The sequence below is a fragment of the Staurois parvus genome, unplaced genomic scaffold (assembly GCF_062004578.1).
Source record: "Staurois parvus isolate SC_StPar_1 unplaced genomic scaffold, SC_StPar_1.0 ptg000839l, whole genome shotgun sequence".
In the NCBI taxonomy this organism is placed as follows: Eukaryota; Metazoa; Chordata; class Amphibia; order Anura; family Ranidae; genus Staurois; species Staurois parvus.
The window spans coordinates 2,097,325-2,117,515 of NW_028318635.1; the positions used below are offsets into that span (position 1 = coordinate 2,097,325).

A 20,191-nucleotide genomic window follows, 5' to 3' on the forward strand; every position below is an offset into this window, starting at 1 on the left:
TGTTGATAATTTTCATTTCCATCAAATGATGGGGCATCCTTACGTTCCTAACACATTACCCAGTACATATCAGTATAGATATCCAGCATGATATTTTTCCCTATTGAGATCTGATGTGTTTTCAAAGTGTTCCTTTAATTTTCCCTATTGTGATGCTGGTGGTCCAGAGGGAGCTGATTAGTCAACAAGCCTTTTTTCCCCCTCCTGCTGCTGGGGTTGTAGTTACACAGTTACAATGTACCATATAGTCTGTGAACCATTGCTATTTGGTTATTTCCATTTTATCAGTGTTTTGCTTTTATGCGTTAACTGGGGATGTACCTCCTAAACCTTCATTCTGTGGCCTACTTGTTTGAATGAGCATAATATAGAGGTTTTACTAAAGAATTGTGTGTCTCACATTATGTTTTCATACTGTTGAAGTATGAACTAAGAGTGTCAGAGGTGCCAGGAGGCTTGCAAGGTCAGGGCAACCATTATTAAGTGGCCCCTGTGGGGGTAGCGCTGCACATTAATCATGTAGATCATGTAATTTCCTGCCCAGTCTATGGTAGAGTAAACATGCACATTATTGCATGAGAAATTTCTGTTTGTATAGAAACATGAGGCATGCAGCATGGCACAGCACAGGTTAATGCATGACCCTTGTCTGTAGTCTAAATACTAACATTTCCTGTTAGAAGCCACAAATTCCACAATCCCTGGGTCTCTCAGCCTAGTGCTGGTACAGGTGAGAGCTACACAGTATTTAGAAACAACCACAACCAGGCAGAGCATTCACACACAGAGAGCTCACCATGCAGCTAGAACATTTTTTTATTATATTAGCACATCACATTTGTGATGGCAAAGAGTGGCTGCCAAAGTATGCATTAGTTGCTGTGTGGCCCAAAAGAGGAAGTTGTCTTGTCCCTTTGGCGAATAGGGACAGGCTAGCTGTAGCAAACCATGGACTGAGAAGAATAGATCAGCCATGATACTATAAACTGCAGCCTCAACATGAGAGCCCATCATTACAAAGTTGGGCAAGCAGCACAGGAAATACAACTACGCTAATACCTAGTTAAAACAACAAAAACAATGTTTTCAATAAAAGGATGCTTTGGCTATTTCAACCCATATTGAAGATTTGTGTGTTTATGGGAATTTCATTCAAATAAAACAGTCATGTGCTTTAGAGGTCAGAATGGGACCTGTTTTATATGTAGAGCTACTTTATTTTTGTACAAAAGCCAAACTAGAAGAGGTTTTCGTGTTTCCTTTTAGACTACTCCTAACTTCTTCTGTACGCAAACGCCCCCCCCCCCCCTTGCTCTTACAATTATCTTGATAACTTTTATCGACACATGCCCAGAGATGGCCAGAGGCAGAGAACAAAATGAGGATAAAGTTATCAGAATTTGCCAACTAGAGGTCTGGTGCTGCCCCATCTAACTCAAGTGCACTCACAGGACCTGGGGAGTGGGGTGGAAAATGTTAGCTAAGTATTAGGTTATAGCATGCCATGCAATCACCGGGTACTGTTAATACTAGTCATAATGTATATTTCTGAGGATGTGGGAAATTATGCTCACAATTTTTGCTATGTTTTGTGCATATAGTCCTACTGTTGCAATTGGGTACTGTAAACTAGGTAGTAGCTATTTACTTTTGTTGCTGGTAGGTACCAGACCTCCACTGTGGACAAACAAGAAAAAAAGTGCCTGGATATGCAGCAGTTCACAATTAAAACAGAGTACCATGTTTCAACAGCCACAATTATATACTAACTTCATTCAATAGGTCACAAATCTACTGTCTTGCCAGGGTTAACTGCTAAGGAATCCCATTATGTGAAATAAAATTAGGGGGTCTATTTATCAATGTTTTCACCCAAGACTCATACAACATTTTCCAAAGAATCACTCGTTTTTAACTGAATCTTATGTGGAAAATGGGAACAAAGTTGAATGAATCTTGGATGAAAACATTAAGATCCCAAGATTATGATCTCATTAAAACAAATACTAGTTCCTCAGAGTGGCAGCAATTTTGTATGTGACATTGCGTACAGGTTAATAATCATTGAGGTATGCTATTACATGAATTACACGCAATGAAAAAACTTTGCATGGTTAATTATGTAGGCAGATGCAGTACATCATCCCCACTGTAGGTGCGGTTGGCACACATATGCAAAGTGGATAGTGTAGGGACTGGAACCCCACTGGCTAGGGACAGTACGCTTAGTGCTACAGAGAAGTTCTGGTTGAGGAGGAATAGGGTAGGGACACTATGCCAGGCTCTGCTATCTTGGAACCCTAGAGAGTTGGGACGAGGACCTGCCTGCTTGTTTACTAAAGACACCTGCATCACTATACTGCCTATCAGTCACCCCTTTCATCAGCTGCTGTTCTGAAGTAGCCTACCAAAGTGCACTCCAAAGACTGGGTGGGTTAATGTGCTACCAATGTTGTTAACACCTTCCCACCCGGCCTATAGCAGATTGACGGCGGGACACTCGCTGTTGTGACTGGGCGTCATATGATGTCCTGTCAAAACAAGCCGCTTACGCGGCCGTGAGATCACGCAGTGGCACGATCTGTTACCAACTGTGTCCACGGGACATATCATTACACCGGCCCGTTGCCAGTGTGACCAAACACCACTGTGACCAAACACAGCAGATCACGTCATTTTCATACAGTGGATGGCTTCCTGTCATTGTATACAATTATGTTGTTAGCTGTGACTGGTCAAGGCAGTCACATAATACAGACAGGGCCAATCACAGCCCATCGGTATCATGTGATCAGCTTTGCCCAATCACAGCTAATCACAGCAAAAGACTGAATGAATCAGTTTCATTCAGGAACAATGGTTGCAAATATCAATGAAATACATTGGTATTAGCAATCATAATGTGTTAAAAAAAATCCTGATCACTTGCTCAGAGTAGTTCAATGTTACTATGGTAACATTGTATTGCTTTGGTCATAGTGTGCTGAAAAAATAAATTGTAAAAAAAAGAAAAAATTTAACAAAAAATAAAAAAAATAGAAACATTTGAAAAAAAACATACAATGTCAATTATTATTATTATTTTCACCAAAGAAATGTAGCAGTATACATTTGACCTAAATTTATGAAGAAATGTTATTTATTTGCAAAATTTTATAACAGAAATGAAGAAAAGTGTGTTTTATTTCAAAAGTTTCAGGTGTTTTTTAGCAAAAATACTACCAGAAGAAAGCTCTATTTTTGTGAACAAATGATAAAAAATTCATATGGGTACAATGTTGCATGACCGCACAATTGTCACTCAAAGTGCAACAGTACTGAAAGCTGAAAATTGGCCTGGGCAGGAAGAGGGTATAAGTGCCCTGTATTGAAGTGGTTAAGAGATATTACATCCGGGTTGCCTGTAATATTTGAGCTTCCACAGTGTCGAGAACTGTAAGTGAGCTCCTTGCCGCTGTCTTCCACATATTAATTGCAACTTCTGCTTTACCAAATAATTGTATCACCTACCTTTGTGTACCTTCATACCATCTTGGGTACCAATCAACTGCCCTGCCTACAACCGCCTCCATAGTTTGGAATAAGAAAAATATAAATATCATTATGACTACGTTTTTTGGGGGTGATTTTCTGTTTTGCACTACTTTGGTGGTTATATATGATGACCATATGAGTACAGGATGTTTCACAACAAATATAAGTGACACAGAAACACTTACTTTTTTTCTGCTTTGAGAAGGATTAGCCAGGGTAGTACCTATTAATTGGCCTTAATTACGTAATATAGTTTTTTTATAAGAAGCACTGGATGGTTGAATGATTTTTTTCCACTTAGGATCAGATTATGAAGTGTTTAAACTTATGGAGATACTGAATATCTATGAGAAGGAAACCTTTGAACATTTAAATCCTCTTATGTAAAATGGTACTGGGTTTTATGCCTTATCTTTTTTCAAATGAGGACTTCAGACTATAAGTATGTCATTATCATGCTTCATCACCTCGGAATGCTAATGATGGAGATCTGCACAAGCTACACTGAGCTTTTTATTATCTTGCAATAAACATGACAGCGATATGTGTAGTGTGTGTATATGTTCCTTGTTAGGAAATCTTCAGTGAAGGAAATATGGGGTCTGCCATTGGCTATCCTCTTCCAATAATACCAGTTGCCTGGTTAGCACTAAAATAGTACTTCCTCAGATAATGGCCAAGGAAAACAACACAAAAATTTGGATTGTCATAACTACATCAGAACTAATGGTTTGAGAATTTATCCCAAGCAAATGAAGTTTCATCATAGCCAGGCAACCAGCATTTTCAGAAGGTTGTCTTTCAAATTACAGAATATTTGCTGCACTAACAAAATATCTGTATTTAAAGTGATATTAATGCCAAAACCAATAATGTAATGTATTTCAGCTTGCCAATCATTATATGTGGTGGCTGCATTATTTCTTTTAAGGCTTTTTTAACTCTGTTTTTACTGGGTGATCTGGCCAGTAACACACCTCCTATATTAGAACCCACCCACTCTGGAGGAAGGCGCACAGGAGGCACCTTTAGACAGAAGCCTTGTTAATTTGAGAGGAGGAAAGTGTTAGATGTACTAACAGATTTAAATACACTAACACATAGAAGCTGAACTCCAGGTAAAACTTTGGTCCTCATGCACACTGGACGTTTTTACAGCTGCTGTTTTTAGCTTCTGGCAATTTTTTCTACAACCAGTAAACTCCCCGGCATATTATCCTATGTGTTCATGCACACATAGGCTTTAATCAGCTTTTTTTGGCAGGAGTGTTGTCTGGCTGGAAAAAAAACCAGAACTAGTGGGTTTCAAGAGGAATTTTTTTTAAAAAAATGTTCTAAAACTGATAAAAGCTGAAAAATGCTAATAAAAGCTGACAAACACTAAAAAAAAGTGTCTATCCGGCATTTATGAGCGTTTTTGAGCCTGTAGATTTTGTGAGAGTATAAGCAAATTGTTTTTTTTTTCGTTCCTTTTGAGATAAAGGTTTTACATAAATAAATTAAAGCTGACCATTGGGATAAAGGTTTTACATAAATTAAATTAAAGTTGATCATTGTAAGCACCCTTGTCAGTGGTAAATGGTTTGTCTCAACCCTCCAACTGCTACATTTGCAGAACAGCATGTTCTGTTTAAAAACAATACGCTTGCTGGGCAGATCACCAGGAGAAAATAAAGGAGAGAATGCCTAAAAAAGAAAACTAAGCCATCACATATAAGAATTGGCTAATAAAAGTTTGCTTTTGGATTTAATACTACTTTAAAGCTAAATTATAGTCAGATATTTAAAAATACTTGTCTATAGTATTATGTAAAGCACATTAAATTATTTTAATATATCTTATACTTCTCCACTCATTACCATATCTTGTAAAATATATATTCCATAATGATCAAGTATTGTCATATTGATAGACTGTACCTTGAGTTCTTTGTAAGACCATGGCTTTTTTTCAGAGGGAACATGGGGGAACACAGTTCTGGCACCACCTTCACTGAATGTATGTAATGTCAAGGAGTGCTGGGGCGTACTGGAGGGTCTATTGATTCTGGCTGCTGAGGGATCTATCGTTGCTGGAGGGAAGCTGTTCTATTTTTGCAGGGAGGTCTATTGTTGCTGGTTAGGGATTTATTGTTGCTGTGGGTGGGTCTTATATTGCTCGTGGGGCAATTGTTACTGTTAGGAATCTATTGTTGAGGACGGGGTCTATTGTTGCTGAATCCCAGGGGATATACTAATGCTGGCTGCTCGGAGATCTGTTGTTGCAGCTAAGGAACCATTGTTGCTGGGGGGTGGTATTTTGTTGAAGGTGATCCATTATTGCTGGGGAGATCTATTGTCACTGGGGGGGGGTCTATTGTCGATGGCTGTAGGAGATCTATTTTTCTGCTTTTCCATGCAAATTACCTAGCACAACAAAGTGTGCCTTTGGTTAAATAGGTTGGTCTTACACAGGGCTTTTTTTCTCAGAGAATAGGTGCTAGAACTCGGCCTTTCCGAGTCACCCCTTGTGACTATACCTGGTTCTGTATTCTCTAAAAGGGGCGGAGAGGTGGGTAAGGGGTAGAACCAAGGGATGGCACTCAGAGGAAGGTAGGGGATAGAGATAAGGGGTGACTCGGAAAGGGCGAGTTCCAGCACCTATTCTCTGAGAAAAAAGCCCTGTGTAAGACCAACCCATTTAACCAAAAGCACACTTTTTTACACTTACATCACATACTCCATGTAGCTCTACTCTGTATGTGGTGTTTTATTGTATATATTATATTACATATTTGGTTTAGAGCTGTGTTTAGAGGTTTACTTTACCCCACACTTCTTTTACTCACATACTTGGTCAAGAGGGAGGCATTATTGTGGATATTATTAACTTTCGCTGAAGTATCAAAAAGCATTTATTGGTTCCATAATTCCACATGGTTGGCATTACTGTCTGGTACAAATGGTATAAGTAAATTTTGGTAACTAGAGTCCAAAGGTGCATTGTGCAAAATGTCCACATCTTGACACAACAGGTATAAAGTTCAACCTACTAAATAAACTCCTACATCATTTTATCTCCAGGCCTTCTTGTTGCATCTTGTTGTTCTCTTTGGTCACAAACCCAAAAACAGCTCCTCCTCCCATATTATAAAGGGACAGGACTGGGCTCCTGGGGAGCACACATCTCAAAAAGGAAGTGTTTACACATTAAAGGGGAACGCTTGCTTACACGCATGTCGCTAGGGCCAGTTTGGACAGGAGTCGATTAACATACCAGCATGTCTCCAGAGTATAGAACAGGAGTACCCAAAAGAAACCCACAGAGAGAACATGCAAACTCCATGCAGAAAGTGTCCTAACTGAGATACCAGTCAGGGACCCCAGGGATGGCAGAAGTGCTAAACAGTGTGCTGCCCAGAAGGGACAAGTTCTATAATTTATCCCATTTCTAATGACACTGAGACATAAAGCGGGAGCATACAGGTTATACCAGCAGAACAGCCATGGCAGAGAAGAAGTACCAAGGTGTACAATGTACGCCATGGGAATTTAAATGATGTTTTTTAAGACATATCTCATACGCCCAAAGTCCGTAAATGGTTAACAGAAAAATATTATTTGTAGCAATAAAAATGTATACTGTATTGAACAGTTAGGCACACTTTTGAATACTGTGCTGTTCATAATATACTCCACAGCACCCAACTCTGTGTTATATATTCCAGAGCTTAGCATTTTGTACTATGTGCTGTACATCACATACTCCGCACTCTGCAATATGTAATATACTTCACAATTCTCTCTCTCGTTTGCTGAGATGTTCATTATATATTCACTATATTCCACTATGTATGTTGTGCTCTGTACACTGTACACTGTGCTATATATTATATACTCTGCACCTCTTCAGTCTTGATCTGTGTTTTATTTGCTATATCATGCTCCACCTTGTAAGCTGTCATGCTCACTGTATACGCCACACAGCTCCATTCCTAGATTGTAAGGTCGAAAGAGCAGGGCCCTCAATCCCCTCATGTTTTGCATTGTATTGGTATTGTTCTGTCACATGTTCTGTCCCCCTTTGTAATGTACAGCACTGAGCGAACTATTGGCGCTTTATAAATACTGTATAATAATAATAATAATTCTGTATACCATTCTATACTATACACTACATACTGCACTCCACTCAACTATGCTTCCTAGAAACTCAGAAGACTGCCATTGAACTAAGTCTTTTTTTGTAACCCATGCTGCCAACTTTTACTACATTTACAGCATCTGTCCAAGCTGCAAGCAGGTATCTTAAAAATAAATATGTCAAGTCATTTGTAGTGAGCTATAGTTAAAATGCACAGGGTGATCATCAGTCTATTGACAGCTGATGATCCAAATATGTCATCTCTTAAATATGCCTTCCAGCATCTTGAAAATTTAATGAAACCAGAAAATTCTCATTAAAATGAATCTTGACTATTTGCACAATCTGGAAACTCAACATAAATTTCCCCTAAGAGCTGCACTTTTTTAAAATAAAAAATAGTTTTAGATAGCTCAGTGACTTATTACATACTGTATGTGATTTGTAAAAGGACAATTGTCTACAAATCTGCAATTAGGATAGTCATTAGGATAGGATTTCTTTTCTACAATTCATTGATAAAATGTAAACAGTGAGGAAGCACATTTTTTCCCATAGACATAGGGGTTGATTTACTAAAAGGAACTAGACTGTGAACTTTGCAAGTGCAGTTGCTCCAGAGCCTAGGCAAAGAATGCATAATCGCATGCAAGAAAAAGAAGAATCAATCCCATAGTTTGCAAGCTATATACAATATGAGTAGTACCACTATTTGGTTTATTAGGGTTTTCCTTTGTAGTTGGGTATAACGATTTGCAATAACTTTCTTGAGCATATTAAGAATTGTGTCAACTGAAAAAATATCACTTCAACATCCAGCTTTCAACCACTTAACGTGAACTCCTCTGCTTTGCCTATTTAAGGCAATGCAACATGTTCACGTTAATGCAGACCACCAGCTGCAAATATATATCTTCTTGCTTTCCTTATTGATCTGTTCAGACACAGGAAGCAAAAAGAGGAAGACCCCGTGCAAGCTTCCAGTCATGATCAGAAGCTTAGCCCTTTTGCTGCCAGAGCCGATTTGCATCTATTTAAGTTTAAAAAATGATGTCAGGCCCGAAGATTACGCAAACCCCAAAAACATTATATATTTTCAGAAAGCAGACACCCTAGAGAATAAAATAGTAGTAGTTCCAATTTTTTATATCACCTGATATTACCTCAAGGGTCTTAACATTTCAGCAAAAACCACACTAAAGTGAATTTTAGGACAAACAAACGCAACAAATTACCCACATTTTTGGTAAAATATAAAAGATGAAGTTTCACCAAGTAAATAGATACCCAACATGCCAAACCTTAAATGTGTTTGCGCCTATCAACTGGCAACAAACTTCCGTACCCTATATTTTCTATAAGCAATGCTTCAAAAACCCCTATAGGTCATCAGATTAGTGTTACAGAGAAGGCCTTCTGCCATAATTATTGCTCTCACTTCGGCATGTGCAGCGATATGTAACATGTGTATCGAAATGTGTATGTTTTCCAGCATAGGCACTCCAACACGTGCGTTTACACTCGTACATGTGTATATGTGAGAGTGGGGGGGGGCCTCAAATTTTTTTGGAGGGGATGTTATGTGCTTGGGTGTAACTCTATTTTTCTGTTATTAAAAAAAATGTTTTTACTTAACTTTTTTTTTCATTATGTAGGAGACACAAAGTCCCCCATGTGATGATTTTTAGGTGACAGGTTCTCTTTATTAGGAAAAAGACCCTGCATGACTCCACTGGTTTCAACAAGATGTATTGCAAAGCAGATCGCATTGCAATACATGTATCCCTGGCTATTCTAGCCGGGGAAAGTGACAAACGTGTACCTTAGATTGTACACCCCTCGAGGGTTAGGGACTGATGTGAATGTACAATATATATGTGAATTGACAGCACTATATAAGTACCTGTAATAAATAAACCGTGACCCAAAAGTGACATCATATACTCCGCCTTTCGGGTCACAGAAAGAAGAAGAGAGCGGACATTCGTCTGCTCTCCTCTCTCGCCTCCACCCGCCATGGTGCTCCCTGGGGCCGCAGATGTCAAGTGGGGCCTGGATGCATGGTGGGAGTGTCCAAGGGTTGAGGCACTGACTAGAGCATTGGAATAGGGAATGGAAGGTAAACGTGCTACTGGTGGGGCCACCCTCAAAAATTGAAACTTTGCTGTTAGGAAACATCTCCAAATGTTCACTGTGCCTCAGCAGAACCATAAAAACCTTTTTCTGGAAATTCTGAAACATAGCAGTGAACTTCCTTGTATGTGAGTAGTGTGCCTACATAGGTACTGTTGTGCATCTGAGAATTAAGGCATTGTGCCTCTGGCTGTTAGTCTAAGGCAGCCCTTACTTTCCTGGCGGTATGATTATTTCAGATTTTTGGTGCTGAAAGCGGTACCATTATTTTGCATGGAAATTTGTAGTTTTTTTATTGTAGGCTGTAATATTTAGGAATAACTCACTGAAATCTGTCCGAACGAGAGTATATTAAACATCCCGGGTATGATAAAATTCAAAACAGAAAATCATAAATTATAATTTAATAAATAATCATAAAAAATATTAATATAATAATACATTTAATTCAATAATATAATCAAAGCAAAAACACTGAAATTTGAAATAGAGCGCCAAGTTCGCACATCACTGAGCAAAGTCGCAAAATCGTTTTTAGTGTCTGATGACGATTTTCCCCACAAATCATTATCACTCAATTCTGCGAGTGGTTCTGATTTACTATTGCTGTTCTCTAGCTGGTCTAAAACCGCTTTTAACCTAAAGGGACGCTTTTTGGATGCCATGGACGTTTCTCAGTTTCAAGGCAGAAAGAACAGTCAAAATGCAGACAGGGGACAGGACAAAGCACTCGGGACAAAATGTATGTGAAATGGTTTGAAACAGCAATGTTTTACTATGTAAAATTCGTTTTGAAAAAAATGAAATTTTTTTCAAATTTTCAAATTTCCCGCCAGAAACTTACAGAAACTTTACCCTGAGCTACACTCGGGAATACCTCCAGGGAGGTTAAAGGAGTCATTATGATGACTCAATTTCCCCTCCACACAGTCCATATAGATGGGGGAATACACCCCGCTGAGCTATTGTATTCTAAGAGCAGGGAGACTTCTCCGCTATCAGAAAACACTGATCAGAGCCAGAGGCGTTAATTGAGTGGGTAGGTAGATCAACTTCTGTTGAACCTCCCTGATCAAACATGGATCAAAATTCGTCCAGTGGACGAATTTCAATCTATGTATGGTCAGTTTAAGGATATTTGGAATGAGATTTTAGTGATATCAATGTAGTGTGAACAGTTATTCCCCGCTTGGAAACTTTTACAAGAGGAAGCAAAGTCTTGCCTCTACCAAAATGGCTACCTCTACACAGAGGCACAATGCAGAACAAGGTATGGTAAATCATTAATACAGAAAGATGAGCTGCAGGGAGTCCACAGGCAATACTAGTGATTAGTTATTTCTCTCTTCTTGCCTTTTTTGGCTCAGCCTAAAGAGTTTATTTCCTCTTTAAAAATGTTGATTTTTCCCTGCATGGACAAAGTATAGGCTCACGTTAGGGATCTTTAGTTTCACCTTTTCCATGTTTATCTCAGGATGCTGGAGTGGGGAAAACTTTGGACACAAGGATAGTGGAGAAGCAAAACATTCAGGCGTTAGTTTTTTTTATTAAATAAGCCCTCGGTCACATCAAAGCCGATTTTGAAATCGTGCAACTTACAGTGAAGTTGCACAATTTCAAAATAGGGTGACCTGCCGATTTTAGTTGTGATTTGCAAGACATCCAACACAGATGTCTATGCAAATCAAAACAAAACTAGTGCATGCACTACGTTAGAAATTGGTGTGGCTCCAACCAAGTCGGAACCGCACCGATATAACCGCTCTAATAGCAGACAATAGGGTCCGACTTGGCATACGAAATGCAAGTCGCCTGGCATGCACAAGTCGCACCCAATGTGACCGGGGTGTAAACCAATTAAAGTGGGTCTAACGTCTAAGAGCATTTCACCTTAATGCATACTCTGCATAAGGGCTGGTTCACACTATAGAAACGCATTTTTGATGCCTTTTTGGTGTGTTCCAGTGCGTTTTTTACACGTTCCAGTACGTTTTTATGCATTACAGTTCATTTTTTCCCCTCATTTTTTCTTCAATTTAAATAGGGACATGTCCATTCCAGTGCATTTTTGGTGCATTTAGGTGCATTCCAGTGTGTTCTGGTTTGTTTTTGATGCATTTTACTGCATTCCAATGCAGTTCTGTGCAGGAAAAATGCAGCCTGTTCTACTTTGTTTCTGCAACCAGAACACACTGGAACTGTGAGCACTGATGTGAACTATGAGATTGACAACCATATAACCTATTTTCTGTGCTTTTTGGATGCAGAAAAAAAGCAACCGAAATGCATGTAGTCTGAACTGGCGCCCAAAGTAAAATACTCCCCACTAACTGTTCCTCCTACCCCCACCCCAAACACTTACCTGCATTGTGTCAGTGATCCAGGCTGGCTGGATGGCTGCAGCTCTTCTCCCTGTACTTCCAGGTCTCAGAGGAGACACAGGCAGCATTGGCTCCTGCCGCTGTCAGTCAAATTCTGTGAGGAGGAAGCAGGGGGATGCACACAGCCTGGCTCAGCAGTGTGCCCACACAGGTGACCTCATAGCACACAGCTTGCTATGGCGGCACCCACAGAAAGAAGAAGCAGACAGTGCGAGGGGAGAATTCCAGAAAATGAGATAGGGGACTTCTCTGTGCAATACCATTGCGCAGTGCAGGTGAGTATACCCTTATTTTTATTTTCATAAAAAATCAGGCTTTAATATCACTTTATTTGTTAAAATTATTTTAAAATGTCTTTTTCTGTAAGTCGGTATAACAGTAAGATGGAGAGTGACACAGAGAATCAGCTAAGTTACCTAGAAATGTCTTGGTGAGTTGTTGTAATAGTGGACAATGTTCTTCCTCCTGGGTTGTCATCCACATTTGGAGAGGTAATTTGCAATCTATATCATCATTTGTCATGGCCAGAATACCCATAGAACACAAGATCGAAGGGCTCACATTGGCTAATGTATCCAGCTACAGAGGAAACAAAGAGACATGGAGAGTATGCTATAAATAATGAAATAAATAGTGCCTGGTATTGGCCGCAGCTTATTTTATGTGTGTGACTACAGTGCCCCCCTCTGTTCAAATAGCAGTGCAGACAGGCTGAGTTCATGAAATGGTAACATGGCAAAATAACATAAAATGTGTACGCCCCGTCCAATGTATAGCCATGACAATGTAATCATTTATTTTAGGAAACATGTAAGCAAGAAAACAAACGGCAGTATTGTATTACTTTGACTAAGCTGCAGCCTTAAATTCATTGAGCCTGGGTTCACATTGATGTGGTGTGGAATTCACACTAGTTTCTGTGCGATTTCCACATCGCATTATAACCACGCCCTGTTCATATGAACCACTGCTGGTGTGCATGTTAAGTTAACGACACCCAAAAATCAGTTTTCAAAATGCGCCGTGATGTGCAGAATCACATTCACTTATTCACACCCATGCGATTCGATTCTGGTGCAGATTAAAAAAGGGTTTTGCACTTTTTTGGTGCAGATGCAGTGTGATTTGAGCCTTACAAAATGTATGGCGCAAATTGCACCGCACAGAAATCACATGTGATTTGCACAAGAATGAGGTGCGGTTCATGTGCGAATCACATGCAATGTGCCGCACCGCATCAGTGTGAACCTGGGCTGAAAATAGACAATTCACCATCTAATTAACTGAAAAAAAACTGTAAATATAGCCGTGTGTACATTTACCATAAATCATGTGCAGTATAATGCAGTTTATGCAATTGCGTTAGTTTCTTTAACCACTTGCCCTCTAGAGGATTTACCGCCCTTCCTGACCAGGCCATTTTTTGCGTTACAGCACTGTGTTACTTTAACTGACAATTGCGCGGTCATGCAATGCTGCACCCAAATAAAATTTACATCCTTTTTTCCCACAAATTAAACTTTTTTTCAGTAGTATTTGATCGCCTGTGTATTTTTTGTATTTTTTGCGCTATAAAAAAAAAGACCGACAATTTTGAAAAAATAAACAATATGTTTCTATAAAACATGTCCAGTAAAAAAAATTTAAAAAATCAAATTTCGTCATAAATTTGGGCCAAAATGTATTCTGCTACATGTCTGCTAAAAACAATCCCAATACGTGTAAATTAAATGGTTTACCTGAAAGTTATAACATTTACAAATGGCCGTATAGATACTGGATTTTTTTTGCTAGTAATTTACTAGTAATGGCAGCGATCAGCAACTTATAGCAGGACTGCGGCGGGCATCCTGACACTGGAGGGAACTGATTTGGTGCCACTGACATCCCCAGTGACACCAATACATTTATCAGTGCTAAAAAAAAGCACTGACACAGTACTAATGGCACTGGGCAGGAAGGGGTTAACATTAGGGGCGATCATTGTGCAAGGAGTGTTTTACATAGGGGGCCGTGTCAGTGTGCTTCCCTTTAAGCACAGTGCTCTGGATGGCTGTGCTGCGCACAGCCATCCAAAGCAGTGTGCCCTAGTTGACAGGGAGGAGAACTGTTAGTAAACAAAATAGTTCTCCCCGTCGGAGATCGTTGGAAATCACCAGGCACCGGGACCCGGTGATTGACAGCTGCGTCCGCGAATGGTGGTGCGGGTAGGGCGCTCACGCAGCTCGTGCGCGCCCCCTACCCAGAAATGCATAATCATGTATATATACGTGATTTTGCGCGCCTGTGCCGCCCTGTAGCAGTATTTCTGCTATAGGGCGGACGGGAATCAGTTAAAGTGAACTCGTCATAAGAGACATAACAGAAATTTTCGCACATTCATTTTTGTTATTAAAAACGAACACTTTTAATGCATGTGTTATTTCAGTGCATATTTATCGTATTTTAAGAACATGTGCACTGGCCTGTAATACCCCTTTATCATCAGGCCATTTTTCAGTTTTCTGTGCTCTGATACTTTGATTGACAATTACTCATTCATACAATGTACCCTAATGCGTCTGATATCATGTTTGAGGCAAATAGAACTTGGTTGGTATAGAAATTAGTGGTATTTAATAACCGGCGGGTTTTTTTATTTTTATATAAAAAAGGGGAAAAAAGACCAGTAAGTTTGAAACTGGTATTGAGGGGGTTAAAACATGGCTGGAGAATGGTGCATTAGATACATTATTATACATATCAGTCACAGAGGGAGGGGGAGGTAAAGGGATTAATAAACAGATCACTCACATACAGTGGCTACATAGAGATGAAGGAGTTAATGTGAAGATGCTCAGGGTAAGGAAGGTGAAAGGTTAATATATAGTTCACATATAGAGAGAACATTCAGAAAAGCTGTATAGAAGAAAGAGGGTTAACAAAATCTCACAGCCAGTGAAACTGGCAGCTGCTGCTGATCCATTCATTCTTTCTCCATTTAGAAATTACTATCTCTGTTTTCTCGGTTTTAAGAGGGAGGGGCGGGATAAACTATGTAAACCATAGCATGTGATCGCTGTAATGACCATTCACAGGGAGAACCAGGGACAGAGTATTTTGCACCTTATGAAGTGGGTAAGCTGAAGGCCTTGCTCAATTCACTAAAGTGGTTGTAAACCTCTGAAATGAAAAATGAACACAGCATAACCTTCTACAGTGTGTACTTGCCCCAATGCAAAGCACTAAGGGCTCCTTCACACTTGACTTTATTTCTAACTCTTGACAAGCGTTAGACAGGCGTTTGTGAAGCTTTTTTAATACTGCACAAACGTTCCCAAAATGCCCTATGCGCGGTTTTGAGGCGGTTGATACGCATTTGCCAAGCGATAAAACTGCACCACAAACTCCTATAATGAAGTTTAAATGGTATTAACGCTCCACAAACGCCTCGCATCCGTATCACAACCACACCGCAAACGCTTGAAGCGTTTGCGGAGCGGCACCATAGACTTGAATGGGAGACTTCAACTCCTCCTGACTCGACATGAGGCGTCAGTTTTGCTGTGACGCAACACTAACGCTTCCATGTGAACAGCACTGTGTGCTGCCATGTGCAGAATTTTCAGAGGTGTTTGAGAAGCGCTTCCCAAACGCCTGTCTGATGCCTGCTGACAAAGCTAGTGTGAAGTGTAATTTCTGTCAGCTGTCTCCTTACTCTGCTATCTAAATGAGTAATTGCTGACAGGTTATCCTAACTCCAAACAATCACAGGTGTTGAGGAAGGGAACTCCAGCACAAAAGAATGTGACTGACAGCATCACCTTTGCATGTTGTCCTATGGGACTATGTGGATGGGATTGTGTCCATTCCCTCCACTCAGGTCTCAGATTACACCCAGCTCCCTGCTCTGTGCTATGCAGTGTGTACCATCAAATTCCTGCCTAGAAGCTCAGAAATAGTGTGCAAAAATGATTCACTTAGAATGGATGTAGACAGGAAAGGCAGCAGATATACAGGTACAGGTTGTATAGGAGGATGTGTGTATCACCTCAGGCTAGCATACTCTGAAAAGAAAGCAGGGACTTGGTATGTTTCAGAAATACCTCTTCAGCTTGGAGATCACGATGTTGTGCCCCCTTTAAGAGCCACTGGTTAATTTGGACCTATTCCCCCCTTTAGAGCACACAAATCCAGGCACAGAGTATTTTCAGCATTCTTCCTCTGGCTCAAGAATTAGTCTAGGGGTTTCTTTTTTTGTTTTTTTTTATTGGGGAACCATGAACTTGGATGGGGATAGGGAGTATGGGACACCCCAGAACTGTTCAACCTGAACTTGAACAACTTGAGGACTACTAAATTTCTGGCTGCTCTGTGCAACTCTTGAAAGCCTTCTACAACTTTGGCTGCACTTGTACAACTCGAGGATGTATTCCACAACTGCTTTGCCGTACTGCACAACTTCTAGCTGCACTCTCCCAGCAAAGTCCCATGGAATCTCCATCTGCCTGTGACCTGTACTTCACTCACAATCCCAAGTACCTCACTGTCACCCTTGCAGCACTGGGGTCTTGTACTCTCTCTGGAACCAGTATCATCGGTTGCCTCCTGGAGATATCCTTCCAGGCTCTTCCTAGTGATGGAGATTTAGACACTGCCTTTTGGTCAACTTGGGCTCTCTCCCACAGCTTCCCACAAGTTCTATCTTGTGAACTCTCCCATGACCCTCTGGATTCTTGGGTTGCTTTGTAAATAGGTCTCCCAGAAAAGCCTAGTGTCTTCAGGCTGGCCCCCAGGAGTCTTCAGGATGGTTTCCTTCCCTAGCTTCTGCCCAGGAGGGCAAGGCTCCTAAACAGGCCTCTCCTCCAATAGGCTGAACTCAGGAACACTGCCCTACACCCACATATGGCAAGCTGCTCCTCCTACACAGGCTTCCGACTATTTATGTTCTCCTCCCCACCTTCTGGGCACAACTACCCAGAGATTGGCTGATGTCCCATAAATATTCAGGGTGCAGCTTCTGCCCTCCCACTATTTTTTAGAAATCCCTAGAAGACAGGGGTGATTAGCAGAGCAGCAGCATGTAAAACCCCGAGCAGCCCCAATTAATCAATCCCTGCTCCAGTGATTAAAGTGGAACTAAAGCTAAATTTGACCTAGCAGCCTACTTTAAATAGGAGAGTGCTAAAAACACTCTTGTTTCTGTGATAAGGTAATATTAACATACAAATTTATATAGCAGCAACCATTTGTGCAGCACTTTACAACATGAGGTCAGACAGTACATAGGGTAGCGTTCCATAGGATGGATGACGCTTGAGAGAAGCCCTTGAGGCGAGCATGGGAGGAGGTGACAAGGAAGCTAGAGAGCAGGAGGTCTTGGGAGGAATGTAGAGAATGATTTTGTTTGTATTTTAAGACTACATTAGTGATCTAGGCAGGTAATCTACCAACTGCAGTCATGTGTCTGAAAGAACTGTTATTCTTTAACCACTTGCCCTCCTGAGGATTTACCCCCTTCCTGACCAGGCCATTTTTTGCGTTATGGAGCTGCGTTACTTTAACTGACAATTACGCTGTCATGCAACGCTGCACCCAAATTACATTTACATAATTTTTTCCCGTGAATTGAGCTTTCTTTCTGATGCATTTGATCGCCTGTGTGTTTTTATTTTTTGTGCTATAAAAAAAAAGACCGACAGTTTTAAGAAAAAAACTATTTTTGACTTTTTGCTATTAAACATGTCCAGTAAAATTTTTAAAAAATCTAATGTTATCATAAATTTAGGCCAACATGTATTCTGCTACATGCCTTTGCTAAAAAAAAATCCCAATACGCATAAATTAAATGGTTTATGTGAAAGTTATAGCGTTTACAAAAGGCGGTATAGATAATGGAATTTTTTTAATTATCATTTATTTTTACTAGTAATGGTGGCGATCAGCAACTTATAGCGGGACTGTGGGACTGCGGTAAGCATTCTGACACTGGGGGGAAATGACTTGGTGTCACTGGAAAAAAAGCACTGACACTGTACTAATGGTACTGGGCAGGAAATGGGTTATCATGAGGTGCAATCTAAGGGTTAATTGTGTGCTGTTTTATTTGTGTCTGTACTTCACTGTAATTACACTGCTGTGCATGGTTGTGCTGTGCACAGCCATCCAAAGCATTGTGCATGAGCACAGCCATCCAAAGCATTGTGCATGAGCTGACAGGGAAGAGAACTGTATTGTTTACATACAGTTCTCCTCCCCTTTGGAGATGCTCGGCAATCACTAAGCAAGTAATCACCGGCCGGCGCCCGGTGAATGACACCTGCGGCCGTGAACGGCAGTGCGGGTAGGGTGCGCATGTGCCTCATGCACCCCCTTCCAGGAAATGCAAATTCATGTATATGTGATTTTGTGCTCCCGTGCTTCCCTGTGCTGGTAGAGGGCGGTCGGGAAAGTTACATATGTGATAAAAAAATAGTATTTTTTCAATCAATGTTAAATGAAAGCAGTTTGCCAAAATTGTCAGATTTTTATGCAGATTTGCAGTGCTTGAATTAATTTTTATAGCAAAACCCTCTTCATGCAATGGTGTGGAACTGAGGTAAGAAAATCATCAACAGTTTGATTGTGAGTTAATTATTTTAAGACAATGACTTGCAAATTATCACATTCAGCTCATTTTTGTTATTTAACAGCAGGAACACCTGCATCTGCTCAAGCTGGTTCAATTAACAAGAGGAGGGAATGTGGAATGATGTCTTGTGATCATAGTTTTAATTTGTAACGTGTAAATCAAGGAAGATTGATTTCAAAAAGCTGTCAAAATGAACGATTTGCTTGTGTTCACTTCTCAGATGAGATGTTTTAGAGGCTTCCATTTTGAGAAAGTTGTAGTATATTCATTTCTTACACAATATTAGCATTTGACTTCACAATGCCTATGTGAATTTTCAAAAATATTCTACTGAAAATGAACTGCTGTCACTTACCTCCCAAAAAATTAGAAGAGACTCTGAGATGCGTATACATTCGTTATTTTCCAAAGTAAAAAATTCTGCCAAAAAAAAGTTATATTTTATATTGGCACAATGTTCCATAAATGTACACTCTTTTGAACTAGAATCCTCTGATTTGTAAAATGTATGTAAACCCTTCCAGGTATTAGGATCTCAAGAATCTGCACTATTATATCCCTTGCAGCATGGAAAACCATCCTCCATAAGTGGATCTATCCAGAACCCCCACTATTTCTTTGTTTCCAGATAAACTATCTTATGTTTTTTGCATGGACTGGGTGGTGGCCTCTGCAAAGAATCACAGGTCAAAACATTTTTTGATGGTTGGAAATCCTTTGTCCAAACACTACTGTTGCACCCAACAGTCTATAATGATGTGTTTCCAATATACCCGGTGGCATCAAACTAGATTGCTAATCAATGACCCTCCAATTGATTCTGTATCCGCCACTTAATTGAAAATATACATTAACATCTGCCTCCCCACTTTCCATCTCCACCTATCAATTTGTAACAAACTGCTGTCTATCCTGGTGCTTAAGTGTATTTTCATTTTTTTCTTTGGCCAAATGTTGCAACCCCTGACATTTTTAAATGCATTCTCACCTAAAATATAAATAAAACAAAAAAAATGTATGCAAACCCAAGAACAATAATGTAATATACTGCAGCTTACAAGTTCTTAAATATAGTGGCTGCATTTGTTTTCTTTTTTCATACTTTTTCAAATGGTGAGCTGCCAGTACCATTCGTCCTTCCCAAGGGCAACAACACTTACTCGCAATTATGGGGAGCAGCATTGTCACCCAAGACCGTTTGTTGCTTATTTGGATATAGGATTCTAAATTTGTGATATAGAATTGGAATAGTTTGGGGGTGATAGTTTCTTTATTCTGTAATGTATATTCCAATTATTCATCATTCGCTATTTGTTATCCCTGTTTTCTAACTGCAATAATCTTGCATTTTTAGACAAGCAAGCTTTTGTGAAAATCAAAATAGCACTTTTAATGATTTCAGGTAAAAGA

General features: G+C 40.0%; 1 protein-coding gene across 1 annotated transcript in view; it reads right to left on the reverse strand.

Moving 5' to 3' along the window:
* Positions 1-20,191, reverse strand: part of LOC149443674 (uncharacterized) — a 627,829-nt gene that overhangs the window by 375,594 nt on the left and 232,044 nt on the right. The window contains 2 exon segments of the mRNA XM_089655378.1: positions 12,588-12,750; positions 19,137-19,201. Of these exon segments, the coding sequence (XP_089511504.1) occupies positions 12,588-12,750; positions 19,137-19,201 (228 nt within the window).